The 18964-nt window shown below is 40.5% G+C and overlaps 1 protein-coding gene across 1 annotated transcript in view; it reads left to right on the top strand.

Annotated features, from left to right (window-relative positions):
- LIX1 (limb and CNS expressed 1) overlaps window positions 1–12573 on the top strand; it is a 51094-nt gene extending 38521 nt beyond the window's left edge. The window contains exons 5-6 of the mRNA XM_003817929.6: window positions 7510–7587; window positions 9407–12573. Coding sequence (XP_003817977.1) covers window positions 7510–7587; window positions 9407–9694 — 366 coding nt within the window. The 3' untranslated portion in view covers window positions 9695–12573. The remainder of the gene's footprint in view (window positions 1–7509; window positions 7588–9406) is intronic.
- The last annotated feature ends 6391 nt before the right edge of the window (window positions 12574–18964 follow it).

The raw sequence follows: 18964 nt of genomic DNA, 5'->3' as shown, positions 1-18964 counted from the left end.
GATTGGGCATGAAATGTGCTTCCCTTCAAAAAACTTAACTCCAGTGCAGTTGAACATCCATAAACATGCAATGCTGGTAGGAATCAGAATGCAATATAATAAAGAGACTTCACCTTAGAAATTGTTTTCTTAGGTTATATTCCAAGAAGCAATCAGAGGTATAAGGTTTTATGGGCAAAATGTTCCTCACGGTGTAATTTACAATGGTGAGCTGAGCCCTTCTGAAGCCACAACTTTCAAATACCTTCTTTGGTACCTTTCAAACTCCTTTCCTGACCCCAATGGCACAGCCACTTCTCAGATGGATATGTCCCCATGCACATTATTAAAAAATAAATATTATTTTATTAGCCTTCCGTATGATTGCGGCAAAAATGCTCTTTCTTCACCCATCCTAAATCTTAGTTTTTCTTTTTTTTTTTTTTTCTTTTTTGAGACAGAGTCTAGCTCTGTCGCCCAGGCTGGAGTGCAGTGGCCTGATCTTGGCTCACTGCAAGCTCTGCCTCCCAGGTTCAAGCCATTCTCCTGCCTCAGCCTCCTGAGTAGCTGGGACTACAGGCGCCCACCACCATGCCCGGCTAATTTTTTGTATTTTTAGTAGAGACGGGATTTCACCGTGTTAGCCAGGATGGTCTCCATCTCCTGACCTCGTGATCTGCCCGCCTTGGCCTCCCAAAGTGCTGGGATTACAGGTGTGAGCCACCGCGCCCGGCCTTAGTCATCCAGTTTTATCCTTAAGTGGCCAAGGTCTTACTGACCTTTGACGTAGCCTGTCTTGGTTAGGAAGCAACAAAGTATCCTTTAAGCCTAGTGGGTGGGGCACATGTCAGCCCAGTGGCTCTGACCCAGACTCTGCAGTGGGCTGGCCAGTTTGAGCCTGGCTCTTTTCCTTACCTCAAAATCTACTTCCTCGTTTGTATGTAAATCAGAGAGAATAACAGTACCTTCCTCACAGTGCTATTGTGAGGATTAAATGGGATGATATGCGTAGAGTCCAGAAGAGTGCATGGGGTATAATGAATTGCTCAGTGAAGATGAACAACTATTATTAGATGTATTTCTGAAGGAATCTTTGCTTGAAATGCCAGAGGCTACTGGATGGATTCCGTTGACAACTCTGTCTAACCTAGCTCTATTTGAACCTACACAAAATGGTTCAGGGCCCCTATTGTAGGATAAAAGAGTCGATCTGTAAAAGGTCCTTTTTTTTTCATAACAATCTAAAACTGAACAGAGGAATAATACTTTTAAAAAGAGGTATTTTTTTCAAGAGAAAGAATATAAACTTTAAAAAATCATACAGACCTGTGTGTGAAGTCTGCTCTACCACTTGCCATCTGTGAGCTTGTCCATTCTGAGACTCAGTTTTCTCATCTATAAAATAGGAATAATAATGCCCATTTTGTAGAATTTTTGCGGGATTTAAGTAGTGTAACATTTATAAAGCATCTGGCATAATGCTTCCCCTAAGCAGGAATTTCATTTAATTCCTGTTCCCCCTCCAAATAATATTGTAGTTCTTTTACTATGGAATGAACATTGCCTGCCCCAGTACACAGTAGCTTGTATGTGATTTAGTGCTATTTTTGGAAAAATTAAGAATGATTTTGAATGTGATTGGTTTAGTCTGCCAAAGATGGGGGAAGGTGAGATTTAAAAAAAAAAAAAAGTCTTAAAATTCCTTCCAAGTACTATGAAAGGCTCTACTCAACCCTCTTTTAGTAATAGTTTAATTGCTTTGCATAGGCTATGTGTTTTCTGTGTGGTCTGTAGTAAGGTATTTAAATTTGTGAAATAATAATTTGAATCCTACTGTGGACATGCTTCATAAATTCTCCTAAAGGAGTCTGGATACAGGATGGAGACAAAGGAAGAGGAAGATGTGAGGGCAGGGAAAATCCAAACTCCCTTCCCCAGTAGGGATACTGGCAACCCAGGAGGAGGGCCTATGGAGCGCATCCCTTTTCCTTCCACCAGCCCTAGCTTGCCTGCTGGGACCTGGCACATTCCTTAGTGGCCTCGGTTAAATGCTTCTGCTTGTGTCTACACATAATGGGAATTGCCCACAGACCTGGGCTGTTTCTGCAGCCAACACAGCAATTCAGTACCCCTGGTGGGTAATAGATGTGTGTTTGTATCTAGCTATGGATGACTCTACCACATAAAAACAAGCTGGTGTCTCCAGACTGCCCTCGGGCTTTCGGGGCGGGGTGGGGGGGCGTCCTGCAGCCAGCACTCAGAGGAAACATGATAGGCCTCTGCTTACCTTCACTTCGTGGGAGGGAAGCCTGGATGCCTGTTTCGAGGTAGCTTTGCCACAGAGAAAATTGCCTGCTGTTTGCGGGGAAGGTTGGGAGCAGCACTAGTCACTGGGTCTTGTCAGGGTCAGATTCTAGGCAGACTTTGACTGAAGCTGGTTAATATATTTATTCTGAAGCCTAATGCAATCCAAGGAAGAGTTGTTTATTTACATCTTTGCTAAATTTTCCAGGTCGCCTTTTAAAACTTCATCCCATAAACAAATTTCCTCTTAAATCCATTCTCTTGGGTGGGGAGATGGTGCCCACCTGTTTTTCAAGTTCTCCATTTACAGTGTTTGTTTTTCTTATTTCTGATGAATCACAGAGCCAAACCCGTCTCCTAGAAAGAGTTCCAAAGAGAAGCAGTGAGCATTTTCTCTCCACAAGTAGCTGAAAAGCCCAACATTGTTTCTAACAGAGGCAACCCCAGGAAAGGCTGTGAGGACAGAGCCCCGTTGTCTGTTTAAATGAAATGAATGACAAAATAAACCAGGAAAGCTGTAGAGTGAGAGCTGCAACTGAAATTTTCCCCGAAGAGGAAAGAAAACACACAGCTTGATTCTTTGTTCTATATTAAATTTACTCTGCTGGTCAGGACCAGCTAGATAATTTGCCAGGCCCAGTGCAAAATGAAAATCCAGGGGCCCTTGTTCAAAAATTACCAAGAATTTCAAGACAGCAGAGCACTAAACAAAGCAGGGGCCCTGTACAGCTGCACAGACCTCATGCCCGTGAAGCTGGGCTTGCCCCTGAGACAGAGCTGCAAGAAGGGGACAGACAAGGGCTAGGCAAGTGATGCATTTCTCTTGGGTACAAAATTGAAAGGGATGCTTAAAAACTTCATAATCAAGATAAATAATATTATAATGCATTATTTTTTAAACTCAAAATTCATGCAAAAAATTCACGATAAACAAAATATCAGAATTATAAATAAAAGACCATGAACATGTATAATTGGCCCCACTCACTTTAAACCTTGCCTCACCTGCCTCACCTCATGAGGCTAACTTGTTTTTCTGTTGGTGCAGCTGGGCCCCTCAGGCTTCCAGATTACCCCACAAACAAAACACCACACCCCAAAAGACTTCCGTGAGGACTATGACAGACCCTCACAGGAAAAGACAACACTAATTTCCTTTATTTAAAAAAAAATTATATATATATATATATATATATATATATTTTTTTTTTTTTTTTTTTTTTCTGAGACAGAGGTCTTACTATTTCGCCCAGGGTGGGCACAAACTCATGATCTTCCTGCCTCAGCCTCCCAAGTAGCTGGGACATTCCACAGCACCTGACTACACTAACTTCCTTTAGAGTAACAGAGCTTCTCCAGGTAGAATATGAGCCAGCGAACACCAGGCAGCAAAGAATCATGGGGAAACTAGTAAGCAGAACTCCACAGCAGACCTCTCCTTCCCACTCTGCAATCATGCAAGGATTTCCAATGGAATCAGTCAGAGGCATGCAAAGATTTCCTGGAGTTGAGCCAAGAGCTAATAGTTTTGGGAAAATGTGAAGAGAGTGAATTTGGTCTTATGAGGGGAAATAAAGAAGTGAGACAAAAAAATGTGAAAATATTTAAATATACTTTATATAATGATGGCAAGATGAATATCTCTACAGAGGACAAAAACTAGATGGGGATATAATGTAAGAAGTTGGAAAGGAGGTCATCTTCCCTAGGGAATGTTAAGAACAAAAGCAACACTGAGGAAGTGGCAGTTGTGTTACTGGAGAGAAAAAAAAAAGCTGCTTCGTGATGGGATAGAAATTTAGACAAACCAGAGGTGGTGAGGAGGTTGACCTTCATCCTGGAGACGAAAGCAGTTCAAGTCTCTTTGGGGACATTTTTGAAAGATGAAGGTTGTCAAGGGGCATGAGAAAGGGTTTTGGTTCTGTTCACAGAAGAGTTGTGAATTCTAAAGTCTTAGGAGATTTTCAGGGTGGAATGATAGTCGCTTATGGGGCGGGGAGAGCAGTTAGTGTATAGATAAGAAAAAGAGCCCAGAAGACCCCAGAGGAAGAATAGTATGTTTCTAAGTCAACAGTTATCAGAGGATGGAATTAAGAGCCCTGTTAGCAATAGGCTGTTTCTCAAACTGGGCCACAAGGATGCAAGAACAATGCCAAGATAGATACCTATAGGAAGCCACAAAATAAATCCAGTATATGTGACTGAGTTCTCAACTTTACATAAAGATTTAGGGTTGTGAGGGTCAAATGGAGGAGTGGAGTGATATTTATTTTCTTTTTTGTGATGGAGTCTCACTCACTTGCCGAGGCTGGAGTGTGGTATCGCGATCGCAGCTGACTGTACTCTCCGCCTCCCAGGTTCAAACAATTCTCCTGCCTCAGCCTCCCGAGTAGCTGGGATTACAGGTACCCACCACCACACCTGGCTAATTTTTTTATTTTTAGTAGAAACAGGTTTTCACCATTTTGCCCAGGCTGGTCTCCATCTCCTGACCTCAAGTGATCCACCTGCCGCAGCCTCCCAAGTGCTGGGATTATAGGCACAAGCCACCACACCTGGCCAATATTTATTTTCTCTTTTCTAAAAATGGACATACACAATAGAATGCAAAATTTGAGTGGATTTTTATGAGACATAAAACCAAAAAATTTTTCTTATTTACAAATATTGGCCCTCCTGTTACATCATAGAGACTGGTTCCCAAATATTAAAACAACCTTCCTATTCATTTTTATGGCTTCAAAGTATTCGGTGAGTTGGTTTGTTAGTATGGTAGGAAGGGCAACACAAATTTGCCCTTCTCAGCCACTGGGGCTACTTTGATGGAAAGCCTGAGAAGAGCAGCAGTGAGAGCCAGACTGGACGAGATTTGGTTTCTCAAACAAAGCACTCCCACTTTTTCAAATTAGCATATTGACGTGATGAAGTGAAAGTCTGAACACGGGCAGGAAGATGTGGAGGAGAGGGGCCAGGAGGGGACAGCATCCCTGGGCACTGGACCGAGGACCCTGTGCAGACAGGGAGGTCTCCATCTGGGGGGGCAGAAGGAGCAGCTCAGCTGGTATTCATGTGTGTTTTAATTAGCAGACACAAGTGGTTTTGCTTTTACTGAGGTGTCTGTGGGCTCTCAGAGTACTTACTGTGCAGTGAACTTAGACAGAATGCCAAACTGGATCTCTGACAGAAAAGAAGAAAAACATTTCATTCTAACGGCAATTTTAGACATGAGAGAAGTGCTATTTGCTCTTCTAATAATCTGATAGCTTTAAAATTTACCAAATAATTTTAAGATGCCTAAAACCTGACTGTGAGTCTCCTGATTTTCATAAGAGAACCTTTTCCCAAGCAAGCAGATGTAAAGACAGTTAATTGAAGTCAGCTTTTTTGTTTTGTTTTAAGAGATAAAATATTATGTTGCCCAGACTGGTCTCAAACTCTTGGGCTCAATCAATTCTCCTGCCTCAGCCTCCCAAGTTGCTAGAACTATAGGCACACACCACCGTGCCCAGCTAAAAGCTTTTTTGAATGGGCAGTAGGACATCTGTCTATGTTAAGTTTTCATAACTATTTTTTAAAACATGAAAGTTCCTTGATCGTATAGAGTTATTTTTCAATAATTTCAATAACCACAGGCTATTAATCCACAATAGATGTATCTCTGACCAAAAAAAACTATAACTGAAATGCAAATAATTTCAGTGGAAAACTTCTAATTGTAACCGCATTAGGAAAATGAAAATCTTCAGTAAACTTACACACCTTAGCTTGCCTTTGACACCACAAAAGGCAAGGAAATGATGGTGCTGATAGTCTGAATGCTGTGCTCAGCTGTGGCTCTTGGATTTGGAAACCATGGGTGAGTTTTAATGTCAATACAACCTTATTGTCTATATTTCAAGGCATTTTTCTTGACTGAATTTATAAATTTAGGAGTATTGAACAGTTCCTGTAGTTTGTTCATTATATGCTTTATATTGTCAAAAGACAAAATTACAATAAATTTAGTTTAACGATCTAGCTGACTTTTACTTGCAATTTTAGAATTGCGTAACACCTCCTTCTATAAAACAGAATGAGCGTTCCGATGAGCTGAGCAGAGGAAGTTGGCTTTAGGCAGAAAAGGGCTGAAGAAGGTAGAAACAGAGGACAAAAATGGATTGGTCATTTCATAGTTACTTCTCTTGTAAAGATTAAAGCAGAGGGGACTTCTTTATTATGCCGGCTAAAACTGGCTTGTTTGGGGATTTGGCTATTATCTCTCTCTTTGTCCTGATTTCTAGGAAGCTCAGATAAACAGCTTAGTTTCAGCACGGCAATCTAGAACTTCAGCATGAGTGACTCCATTTTGATTTGATCTATTAAGCCTAATGCAGTAGCTCCGTCCAAACTAATGGCGTCCTATAAATGCTATTTAACTATATTTGTATATTTATTTTTTGGCTTAAAATTTTTAGAGTTAAATGGTTTTAAGATATAACATAGTCACATGATTCAAAACTCAGTAAGTTTTGCAAAATAATGTCACAAGAAGGTCTCCCTCCTACTCCTGTCCCCCAGGCATTCCTCTGGCATTCCAGAGACAGCTAAAGTTACCAGATCCTTTTGTATCTTACTAGAACTCTTCTAGGCATTTACAAGCAAACATGTATATAGCGATCTTCTTAATCAAATAGTAGCACACATTACACACTGTTGTGTACCTTGTTTTATTTTAACACATCATAGAATTCTTTCTGTTTAAACTTATGGAACGTTCTCATCCTTTCTTTATGATAGCAAAGTGTTCAGTAGTATGGATATATCATACTTTAGCCATTCCTCTAAAAGTGACCATTTAAGATGCTGTCAGTCTCGAGCAATTTTAAAAAATGATACAATGTAAAACCTTGCCTATACACTATTTCTCAGATGTCCTGGTATATTTAAATAACTTCTTGTGTGTAGAACTCTTCAGTGTATTATTTTTAATGCTGAAAGACATTTGTCAAGTATTTAGTCATTTCATTACACAAGTAATGTAATGTAATGCTATGGATATAGCAAAGGAGGAAGAGAAGAATGTTCCAGAAGCCCTGGGACCCTGGGCTTGGGAAAGTCCCAAAGTGTTGTGACAATATTGTGTATTCTGTTTCCTGATATATTTGGGAATTAGAGTTATGCCCTGCTCAGCTCTCACCAATGCACATTTCTGCTTTGGGACCAATGATAGGTGTTTGGGTTTTGTAGGAGCTGATGACCATTTTCCAACTATTGCACTGGAATGGAAGCCTAAAAGCCCTTCGTGAAACAAAGTGTTCCCGACAGGTAAGATTGTCTAATCAAGTCTAAGTCTGTGTTATATGAACTCAGCAGGTGGCTCATCATCTTCCTAGGAGATTTCCTTTATTCGGATTTTTCCAAATATAAATTTGGTACCTTATTTATTAAGAGCAGAGGACACACAAAGAAACATATAGAACAGCCCCATTGAGTCAGGGACTGACCAAATATACACACTAAAAAGAACGTGGGCACAGGACTGATTTAGATACCTGTACCGAATGCAAACCGAAAGGATCATAAAGGCAGACAGCTTCTAAAGAAAATCCTGGATCTACTCCATACACCTCCCCTGCCTCCTTGGAATGTATGCCCTCTTGTACCTTCTGAGGCAGAAACTTGAAAATGCACTGCTTCTGAAACCTCGTCACTGGAGAGTGGCCAAGTTGGTGGTAGGAGAAGAGTATTTCCCATTCCTGCCAAAAGTCCCCAATAAACAACAGAAATGATTATAAAGTCTGACAAGCCGGCATTTGATCACTCCCATTTTTTTGGTTTAGAAGTTTCTTCTTTGTTTTTCAGAGACACGGTCTCACTATTTCTTTGTTATTTATGAGAAGCACCCTTCCCCCTTTTTTAATAGCTAATGTAAACCCCCTCCTGTGTATTTAATGGTTTTCCCCTGTTGTTCTCCAAGATTTATCCTTCCTCTACCCACCGTTAGAATGTGAAAGATGGTAGTTTATTTCTGAGAATTTCCTAATAGGAATTTGTATGAGGAAGAAAGCCTCTGGGAGTCAGCAAGGTAAGGGTGGGTATAAGGAGCTTTCCATGCACTGCAGCCCCCTAGTTTTTAGTTGTTCTTTGCTTAGAAAGTCTAGGTTTCAGTTGTCAAAGATGGAAAAGAAATGAGTAGCTGACAATGGCTTTGGTTTTGTTTTTTTTCCTTTTCCTTTGATTTTACAAAAGGCCTTTGAAATATGCTGGTTGGGTTATAAACACTTTTCCATGATTGTTTTTAATTTGTTAAGGTCATAAATGCATACCATATGTTCTTGAAAATAAAAATAAGCAGTGCATTCACTCCACATGATCAACTCTACATATGATGTTATTATGTATTGACAAATTTTTCACACAAGAATTGACAGGCAGTAACTAATTTTTAATTGTTTGTAAAAGTAAAAGACAATGTACCATGAAGGAATCATTATGATATCAATAATGGAGATTATTGATCTCATAATCTCAAAATAAATAAATAATATTGGAAAATCAATAATTCCATTATACATCTAAACTCCCTTCTGTATTTACTGTGGGACAGTTGGACCGTCTCCCTTGTGCTAATACCACAGTTGATTCTCCTGGTTTCTAAATGATACTCTGAGATGCCCTTAACTAAGAGCTTCCTGCTTTCTTCAGTGGATTTGACCAAACCCCATTCTGCCCAAGACCCTCTGTAGTGCTACTTCCCTCTCTTTATCTTTCCAAAGGAAATAATGCTGGGCAACAGGGTTCAATGAATAAATGAGGTCATATTCACACCAATTGTTGTAGGAATGTATTTTCAGTGAATGGCTTGTATTTCTAGAGATGGCAGAGCTATGTTTGGTGAACATTATTGAGTCATTCCTGGTGGTGTGTTTTGACTCAACCTGGAGTGGTGTGCTTTGCTAGGCCAACTTAGCCTTTCATTTCCTTTATAGAAGTAAACCAGTGGGTTTTGGTTTCAGTTTTTGAACATGAGAGAGATGGGGTTGTTGATAAAACCCTAATGGATGTGGGAAGCAGGGGGAGGCGTGTGGACGGGTGCCTTTGTTGCTTTTTATTGACACCCTGGACTTTGTTTCTTGGCCCCCAGGAAGTCATCTCCTACTATTCTCAGTATTCTCTAGATGAAAAGATGCGCAGCCACATGGCCCTGGACTGGATCATGAAGGAGCGGGAGTCACCAGGAATTGTCTCTCAAGAGCTACGAATGGCCCTGAGGCAGTTGGAGGAAGCCAGGAAAGCAGGACAAGAACTACGGTTTTACAAAGAAAAGAAAGAAATCTTGAGCTTAGCCCTGACTCAGATCTGCAGTGACCCTGACACTTCCTCACCCAGTGATGATCAGCTGAGCCTTACGGCCCTGTGTGGCTATCACTAGCAAGGCCAAGCCCCAGGTACCCTCAGTGATGGCAGAGGCCAGACTAACATTAGGAATCTCAGTGCAGAGGTCCTCAGAGGCTCTAGCATCTCTAGTACTACCTGAAGGCTCTCCTAACCCTCTCCACACATTCCATTTACAGAGTATGAGAGTTGTAGGACCCTTACAAGACCCAACAAGCCACTCGATGCATTTTTCTATCACATTCTCAATAGTTCCAGCTCAGGATGAAAGGATAGACACAAAATTGTTTGAAAAACATTTTCCAGGCCTGGCTCCAACCTAAAGCCTGACTGACATGTGCCTTGCTAGATTATATATATTGTTTCAAGAATAGTCCAATATAGCATTCCCCAAATGAACAGCAGCCAGAATTAGGTGAAGTAGCACGATAGCAGTTTTTAAAAATACTTAGGATTAATTAAATAATATGGATTGTTTTAAAAAATATCCAAGGATCAGAGTCTCTTTCTAAGCTTTGTAAGCTAAGCAATAGTTTATGTCCTACTAGATACACTGCAAACTACAGTGGGGATTTTATCTGGACATCCCACCATCAAAGATCTTGAAATAGTAATAGTATGAAAATACTAGATAAAATTAATGTTTAAAATGTTTTTGTAACAATAATTTTTAAAACCCACACTCTTCCATATACGGGGATAAATATCACCTAGAAAAGTAGCCTCACTCTTATTCCTCAAGAATTAATATCCAATTTTTATGAGTCTTGCAATCAATTTTGTTCATTTTTAATTTGCAAATAGATAACCTGAACTAATTTGTTCTTATTTTTTGCCACTGCAAACATATATCTACAGAGAGAAAAATTAATGGCATTTTAAAGGTTAAAACATTTTGAAAATTTATTAGCATGTAACAAAGAATGCTTGCATTTGATTAGTTTCACCAGCATTTGAGAGAAGGACCCTTTAGCTCTGTTTGTTGTTCAAGAACATAAGCAACCAGTAGCTCAAATGTAGTATCATTATTAAGTTTAAGTCACTGGAATCTTCTTTAAAGGAAGGATAAGACATTGCCATCTCTATTTAACTCATCCATATGGGTCAATCAACTGATTAGAAAATCAAAAAACAATAAAAACTTTTTTTTTTTTTTTTTTTTTTAGTAGAGACGGGATTTCATCATGTTGCCCAGGCTGGTCTTGAACTCCTGGGCTCAAGCCATCTGCCTGCCTCCACCTCCCAAAATGCTGAGATTACAGGTGTGAGCCACCATGCCTGGCCTAAACTAATTTTTAGATAGTTCCTGGTCACTCAAATTTAAGAATGTCAGCAATGTCAATTTTAAATGTTCATAGGTCTTTCCATATCTGTAACATGAAAATGATTATTCTGCATTTTATTCAGTAGTCCAAATTAAAGAAAATGTTTTTCTCAATTTAAAATAATTTCTTTTTCTTTTGTTTATGCAAGTGCATACATGCTTCACTGAAAGGAAAACCATTATAATTACATTAAAGTTTATAAAATATGATATTTTAACCTCATATCTAATAAGTATGTACAAAGGTAACCATCACTCCTTAAATCCACATGAAAACTACTGTAACTGATCACGTATTTTGGAATTAGACTTGATAATAAAAGATTATCATGTATCACATATCTCACACCAGGGGAACAATTAGCTACATAATTGTCATACCTTAATATCTTTTAAAGGTAACAGTAATTTTCAACACATTTTATTTTAAAATATTATTTTAACAAAAGTTACATTCCTCTCCACAATGAGGCTAAATGTCACCCAGGAAAGAACTTTATTCCCTTATATTCCTGAAAAGAAATCAGAATTAACATTTTTATGTTGAATAAATTTTAAAATTTAGGAAATGTTCTATTTAAAGTTAATTTCTTTCATAAAGCCATTACTCTTTACATTGTCATTTCCAAAAAGTCACAATTTCCCATGCTGGATGTGATTAAAGTTAGGCACACCTTTACTGCATTAGCAGCCTTTGACAATGACTTCCTCAAACTGACACCATCTTAATTAGATGCAGGGACAGGGATCAGATGGGACAGTATCAAATTTACTTTGTGCCCTACAAGTTAAAAACTGCACCCATTCTGTAAATTGAATATAGAGGTTCTCCCTTGGCCACTGTCAGCTTTTCCTGACTGGCCAAAACTGCCCATTCTTCCTGGAATGGTATGAAAGCTTCAGCAAAATAAATAAAAGTCAGAACCTTTGCTGGTCCCTTTAATGCTGATTTGATAGTAAATCAATTTCAGCTGAGACATAAGGGCTGTCAGTATATCATATAAACATCTTTAACTATAGCCTAGAGAAAAGAGGGTTGAAGAGCAAAGCAGATTTTTTTTTCCTTTTCTATATCTTGTTCTGAACAACACACTGTGATAAAGGGGACTAGAGTGGAAGATTCCCTATTTAAACACATGAAGCTCTGGGTCCTAGCCTTTTTTGGTTATAAGCCCTTTGAGAATCTGATAAAAGCTATGGATCATCTCCTAGGAAAATAGAACAAAACATACATATTCACATTACACAGTTCCAGAGTATGTGGACCCCCCAAAGTCCAGAGATTGCCCTAGGGGATCCTTAGATTCTTGTTTAGAACTGTTGATTTTGAACACAACATACACTGTCAAACTTTACATCAGGGATCCAACATAACTCAGACATAGCCCAGGTAGCCTGTTTCTAACACAACTGTCATAATCCTGAAATCCAAAATTGCACTGTGTTTGACATGAGATAGTTTAATTTCCACAAAATCCAAATTTACCATATTATTGTTTTTAAAAAAGCAGTTTAGAGCAAACTGTCACTAAACTTGGGTAAATGGGTCAGAAAGTACAGATTTAATAAAGTCGTACCTCTAATGTTCAGAATTTGGTTGTCTATTTGTTCAAAAGCTATAGCTCACTCCTATTTTTGCTATTAAATTTATTTACCTATTTCTAGAAAAGGAAAAGAATTAAACCATAGATATTCCTGAAATGCTATACCTATATCAACTATGAATCTGATCAGTTAAGTCTCAGGAAAAACAGAATCAAAAGCATAAAGGTTTAACACTTTTCTGTTTCTTTAGAGAAAGTTTTCAAAGCCAGAGGCATTGTTGCAGTTGATTTTATCTCTAGCTGAGATGCTTTAGAGAATTCTGAGTTTTATCATGCCACGCCTTTCTTTTTATCCAAAGGACGAAAGAAGCCGGACTAAGAATATTTTTATGCTATATTCGAAGGTAAACATTAGTTAAGATGTTATCTCATATATTGTTGATTTTTTTTTTGTTTTGACTTACAGAAATGCAAATATCAAGATTTATTCTATACTGTCCATCCTTAAAGGCTAACATTAAGATTGTTTTTAACCAAGGCTCTAGGAAAATGAAAATCCTTCTCCTTATAACAGTGGTTCTCAATTTTGGCTGCACATTAGAAATACCCAAGGAACTTTAAAAAACCCTAAATGTCCAGACTGTACCCAAACCAATGAAATCAGACTCTGGGAGTGGAGCACAGGCATCGGTATTTTCTAAAACTCCCCAGGCAGTTCTAGCACGCAGAAGGTTGATAACCACCGCTCTCTCCAGAAGTACTGGCTCAGAGGTCTATGCCTAACCAGTGGGAACTATTACTCCACTTGACCTTGGCCTCAAACTCAAATGTGGAGCTCTTCGGAGCCGCATAGGAGCACATTTTTTTGCTTGGATAAGAGGTCTCTCCTGGAACCCAGGACTAAACCAGGGCAAGAACACACACATGTGCATACATGTACAAACACCCCTCATCTGAGCAGGAGAGCCAGATTCTGCCCCAGGGTCCAAGCTCTCTTTCTCAAATATAATAGATAACTATCTGCACCAGAATCATATAGGTTACTTGTTTAAAAATACAGCTTCCTAGGCTGCACCTTAGACCTTGCAACCAAATTCCAGGAGAGGGTCTGGATTATGTACCACTTCACCAGGTGTTTCTGATCACACTTCAGCTTGAGATCTTCTGGGATAAAGCTACCTAACACATCCTTTACTGGGCAGCAGAGCCCTGGCTTCTACAGAGAGAGCACAGAAAGGAATAAAGGAGTGTGTGAAAGGTTGCCTCTCCACCCCTCCTGGAAGCTAGGGAGAAGAAGGGGCAAAAAGATGTGTTGCATTTACCTCCCAAATGAGCAGCACGCGCTCTTTGATCACTTTGGCCCCAACATTTGGTATTACTTTTAATCCCTTTCCTAGAAACCATAAAAATATCTATCAGCTCATGGTTAAAGTCACTTTTTAAAATCTAACTAAGTCCCGGTAACACTTTCCTCCTTGGAGCAAGGTAGGTGGTGAAAAAGGCAAGCAGAAGCTTCTTTTGAGAGCTATTGATTCTCTAGTGTTGTTCGTTCCCAAGCAAAAGTCCCAGATTGCCACCTATTTATAGGCACTTCCCAATTCTATCCCCAACTGGGCTCCACAAGTCCATTTGTAAGTCAGTTAGTTCAACTGTGAGGATAATACATTTTTCTATAGGATCAAGGTCATAAATGGCGGTAAGTTTCCCAGACCAGCCTATACAGGCCATAAGGTGCCTAAAACATTGACTATGGGACATAATGCAGCTCTGGGTTGTGAGTGGGCAGAGGAAGGTACCACAAGGAGCAGCTGTGAGTCTAGGGCATCATATGGAAACACCTCCCTGGAGCGTAATTCTCAGTTTCAGACTGGCTCTCCAGACACTCCCTTTATTTTCTCTTTGTCCCCTCATAGATTCGCTTGCCAACGCCCCACCCATTCCCATGACCTATTGCCTTTTTTGATCATGGCTTCTTCTACTTTTGACTTGCTAAGAAAGAGATGATTTTTTTTTTTTCCTGCATTTCCTACAAAACTTTTGAAAGTGTCTGAGTTAGTACCACTAGAAACAGCAACATTCGGGTGACATGAAAATGGCAGCCACTAAGCCTCTTCTCAGAGCCTATTTTCACCAGGGCCTGCAGGGAAAGACAGGAGCACACAAGGCAAAACCGTGTGGGACAGGCCAGCCAGGGAGCCTGACCCAGTCACCCAGACCTCTAAGGTTCCTGCTTCTCTGTTGTTGGCTTCACGTGATGTTGCCCCATCCTGATCACAGCTAGCTACCCCATAGGCCAGCCAGTGATTCTGGGTAATCTGGCTCAAAACCACAAACTGGACCAATCAGTCTATCCTCTCAGGGATGTGAACTAAAAAACACAGAAGGAATTGGCCAGTTGGAGTTGGGAGCTGAAGTGGGAACAGTCTGTCCATGAGAGCTGTGGTCTCTGCAGGTGGAAGGGATGAAGAAGCAGGAACCATGAGTCAGCAAGGGAAGCTGATCAGTAGAAGGGGGAGAAGTTGCTTGGTGTAGAGAGCAGATGCAGAGAGAGGCAGAGACAGGAGATGATGAGGCCCAGGAGGGCATGATGATGATGAGGAATCGCTGGCCTATGTGCCCTGCAATAACCTTTCCTTGGTTGCAAGGATCGCATACCTCACAACCAGAGAAATCTCACTGTATTAGCCCATTTTCACGCTACTGATAAAGACATAGCTGAAACTAGGCAATTTACAAAAGAAAGAGGTTTAATGGACTTACCGTTTCACGTGGCTGGGGAGGCCTCACAATCATGGTGGAAGGCAAGGAGGAACAAGTCACATCTTACATAGATGGTAGCAGGAAAAGAGAAAGAGCTTGTGCAGAGAAACTTCCATTTTTAAAACCGTCAGCTCTTGGGAGACTTATTCACTATCACAAGAACAGCAGGGGAAACACCTGCCCCCATGATTCAATTATCTCCCACAGGGTCCCTCCCACAACACATGGGAATTATGGGAGCTACAAGATAAGAATTGTGTGGGGACACAGAGCCAAACCATATCATCCACCTTACTCATTTCAGAGCAAAGCCCCATTTTATTATTCCAGTCTTTTCAACCTAAGAAAAGACCAAAAAAGCTGACACGAGGAGGACCTTCTTCAAACGACAGAAATGCTGCTGAGAAAACTAGAGTTAGGACTGGTGCAGGGTTAACTTTCTCCTCACCTGCTGCCCCTTCATTCCAATGTTAGGTGTCACGTTGGTCAGGAGTTCTCCCCAGCTCTGAAATAAACACATGTATTATGTGCTAACCATACTGTCCTTGCTCCATACATAGAAATTCCTGTTTTCTCACGTTTCACAGGAGATCTGACTACAGGGGGAAAACATAACTCTATTTTTACAGAGATAGAATTCATAGCCTCAACTATTTGTTGTCTTCTTCAAAAACTAATCACCTTGGGAAATAAATAACATGTTCTGACCACACTCAAGAGTGCTGTCTTTGCCAAAGACATTCCTGTCACTAAATCCTCCTTGAGAATGGCCCCCTGAGTCTGCATGAGCAAAGGAAGAAAAGCAGTCTCTTCTAGGCTGAAAGACCTCAGCATCCTGAATGGACTAGTCCATCGCAGCATCTTGACTATTAGGCCCAGCACTTAGCAGGTGCTCAGTGTTGAGTAGAAATTTGTCATAAATGTCTTGATACCTTCCTTCTTCTCTTCTTGAGGAAGAACCTTACCTGGCTCCATTCTGCTGGTTTAGTCAGGACTCACTTGGTTGCAAGATTGAAGCCCAAATCAACCTGCTAGGCAAATAGGGAGGTTACTGGCTCATGATACAAAAGAGTCCCAGCAGAGTTTCTGCTCCAGGTATATCTGGATCAAGGTGCAGAAATCAAGACTTAGTCTCATTATGTGGATATACACACATGTGCACATCCACGGGTCTCATCGCTCAGGTCTTAAATCTGCTTCCTTTTATGTTGGCTCCATTTTTAAGCAGGCTCTGTCTTTGTAGCAGCAAGTGGAAGCCAGTAGCTTCATGCTTATATCATAGCAGAGTGAGAAATTCTTCTCCCAACAGTTAAAATCCAAGTACCAGAACTAAATGCCAGCATGCCGTTTCAGTCATGTGTCCATCCCCGAATCAATGACTATGGCCAGGCTCGTCACATGTCTGTGCTCTGGAACTAGTGGTCAAGTCAGCCTACCTAAACAACTTAGACCTGGTTGAGGAGTAGTCATTCAAGAAAGACATGGGTTCAATTGCCAGGGGAAAATGTGGCCATTTCCCAAGAGATATTAAAAGCTATTTTCTCCTCGAGAGCCTTCAAAGACAGAATGAACGACAGAAGAAATACAGCCTCTCCAACCACAAGTTTGGACAGAGGCTTCTGGGTAGACAAAAACAACAGATGTATACTGTGAATACATTGTATCATTTCCAACAATCTAATCCATCCTCAAAGGACACACTTTGTCACCACTAACAGTGTCCAAAAGCACTTTCTGTCCAGAGGGCATCCAAAAGTGCTTCCAGACCAATCACACACCGGAATAAGCATACGGGTTCCCTGAGGACTGTCCTGAAGGGGACAGTGCTCATTTGTATGTAAGAGTTTTGTCGTGCAGAGAAACCTAATCACTCCCATTACTCTGCAGTCACACTTCATATATCTTCAGTGCTGATGAACTGTTGTTATGCAAGTGAGTCAGGAAATTTCCTCTGGTCTATTTCTAGCGGGCCCTGGCTTCCATTATCAGTGGCTACTAATACCTTAATAGGAAAGAAAACAGTTGATCCCAACAAGTAAATACAGTTGTAGCGAAACTGGACAGTTCAACAGCCTGGATAGTTTGTTTATCCCCTCTTGCTACTAAGCCAGTTGCAAACCTTAACTATGACTCTACTCTGACCCATGAGTCCTGACTCAGGCAGTCATAAAATGATTTGGGGAACGATTTATTCTGAGGCAATCCACTGTGTATCTCTCAGATATTTCCATATTTTCCTGTAGTGATTTTATAGATGATGTCTAAAAGTTAATAGGGAGTACTTGGCACAATCATGTTTTCACATGGAAATTTTGAAAACGCAAGTGACTCTATGAGGTTCCAGATTGCCAGGTAAGTTAAAAAGTCATCCTGACACTATAATCAACTGAAACTAAAAAGGGGGAGATGCTTTACCTTTTCAGTTAATCTTTTCTCTCAAATGACCTGGGAATTTTATTCATTTGCTTATTTATTTATTGTGGCTATTTGGATTAAAACAATTTTTTTGGTCACAAAGCCACCAAAGCAAACAAATAAAAAAATAGGGGAAGCAATTTTAATTCTCTTAAAAGCCAAAATACATTTGCTTCTGATGCCTCACATAAACATATTTGTTAAAGAGTAGGTTTAGTAAAATAGAGAATTTAAATTAAGACCACTTCCCTTCATCCTGCCTTTCATCTACAACATTTTTATTGGCAACATGTTTTGCAACCTTTTTCTTTTTTTTTCAGACATCCAAGGACAGTGTCTCCTTGTCCCGTTCACCAATTGTCTATGAAAAGCCAAGGGGGCTTGGCTCTCACTCCACTGAAAAGAGGCTTCCACAGGCTGCATCTCACCACATAGGCAGCTTCATCCCAGGCATTGCAGGTGTCACACACATTGACAGTAGGATTCACAGGATCTAAAATAAATGGCCTAAAAAGCAAGAAAATTAAAAACCAAAACTGTCAATTTCTAAAATCTATTTCTCTCTCTATTTATGTGTGTGTATATATATAAAATATATAATATATATAATATGTAATATATATTATATATTATAGTTTTGGCTGCATCCCTACCCAAAATCATCATGAATTGTAATAATCCCCACATATCAAGGGCAGGACCAGGTGGAGATAATTGAATCATGGGTGCACTTTCCCCCATACCATTCTCATGATAGTGAGTTCTCATGAGATCTGATGGTTTTATAAGGTGCTTTCTCCACTTTGCTCAGCTCTCACTTCTCCTTCCTGCCTCCATGTGAAGGACATGTTTGCTTCCCCTTCTGCCATGATTGCAAGTTTCCTGAGACCTCCTCAGCCCTGCGGAACTGTGAGGCAATTAAACCTCTTTCCTTTATAAATTACCCAGTCTTGGGTAGTTCTTTATAGCAGTGTGAATGGACTAATACAATATATATGTATGTGTATGTATATAGTTATGAGAGGTGACAGCATGCTGGCAGCCCTTGCTCGCTCTTGGTGCCTCCTCTGCCACGTTGCCCACTCTGGCCACATTTGAGGAGCCCTTCAGCCCCCCGCTGCACTGTGGGAGCCCCTGTCTGGGCTGGCCGAGGCTGGAGCCGGCTCCCCCTGCTTGCCGGGAGGTGTGGAGGGAGAGGCGTGGACGGGAACCGGGGCTGCAGGGTGGCGGAGCTCATGGGCCAGTGCGAGTTCTGGGTGGGCAC

The sequence above is a fragment of the Pan paniscus genome, chromosome 4, assembly GCF_029289425.2.
Source record: "Pan paniscus chromosome 4, NHGRI_mPanPan1-v2.0_pri, whole genome shotgun sequence".
NCBI lineage: Eukaryota > Metazoa > Chordata > Mammalia > Primates > Hominidae > Pan > Pan paniscus.
This window is presented reverse-complemented; position numbering and strand designations above follow the sequence as displayed.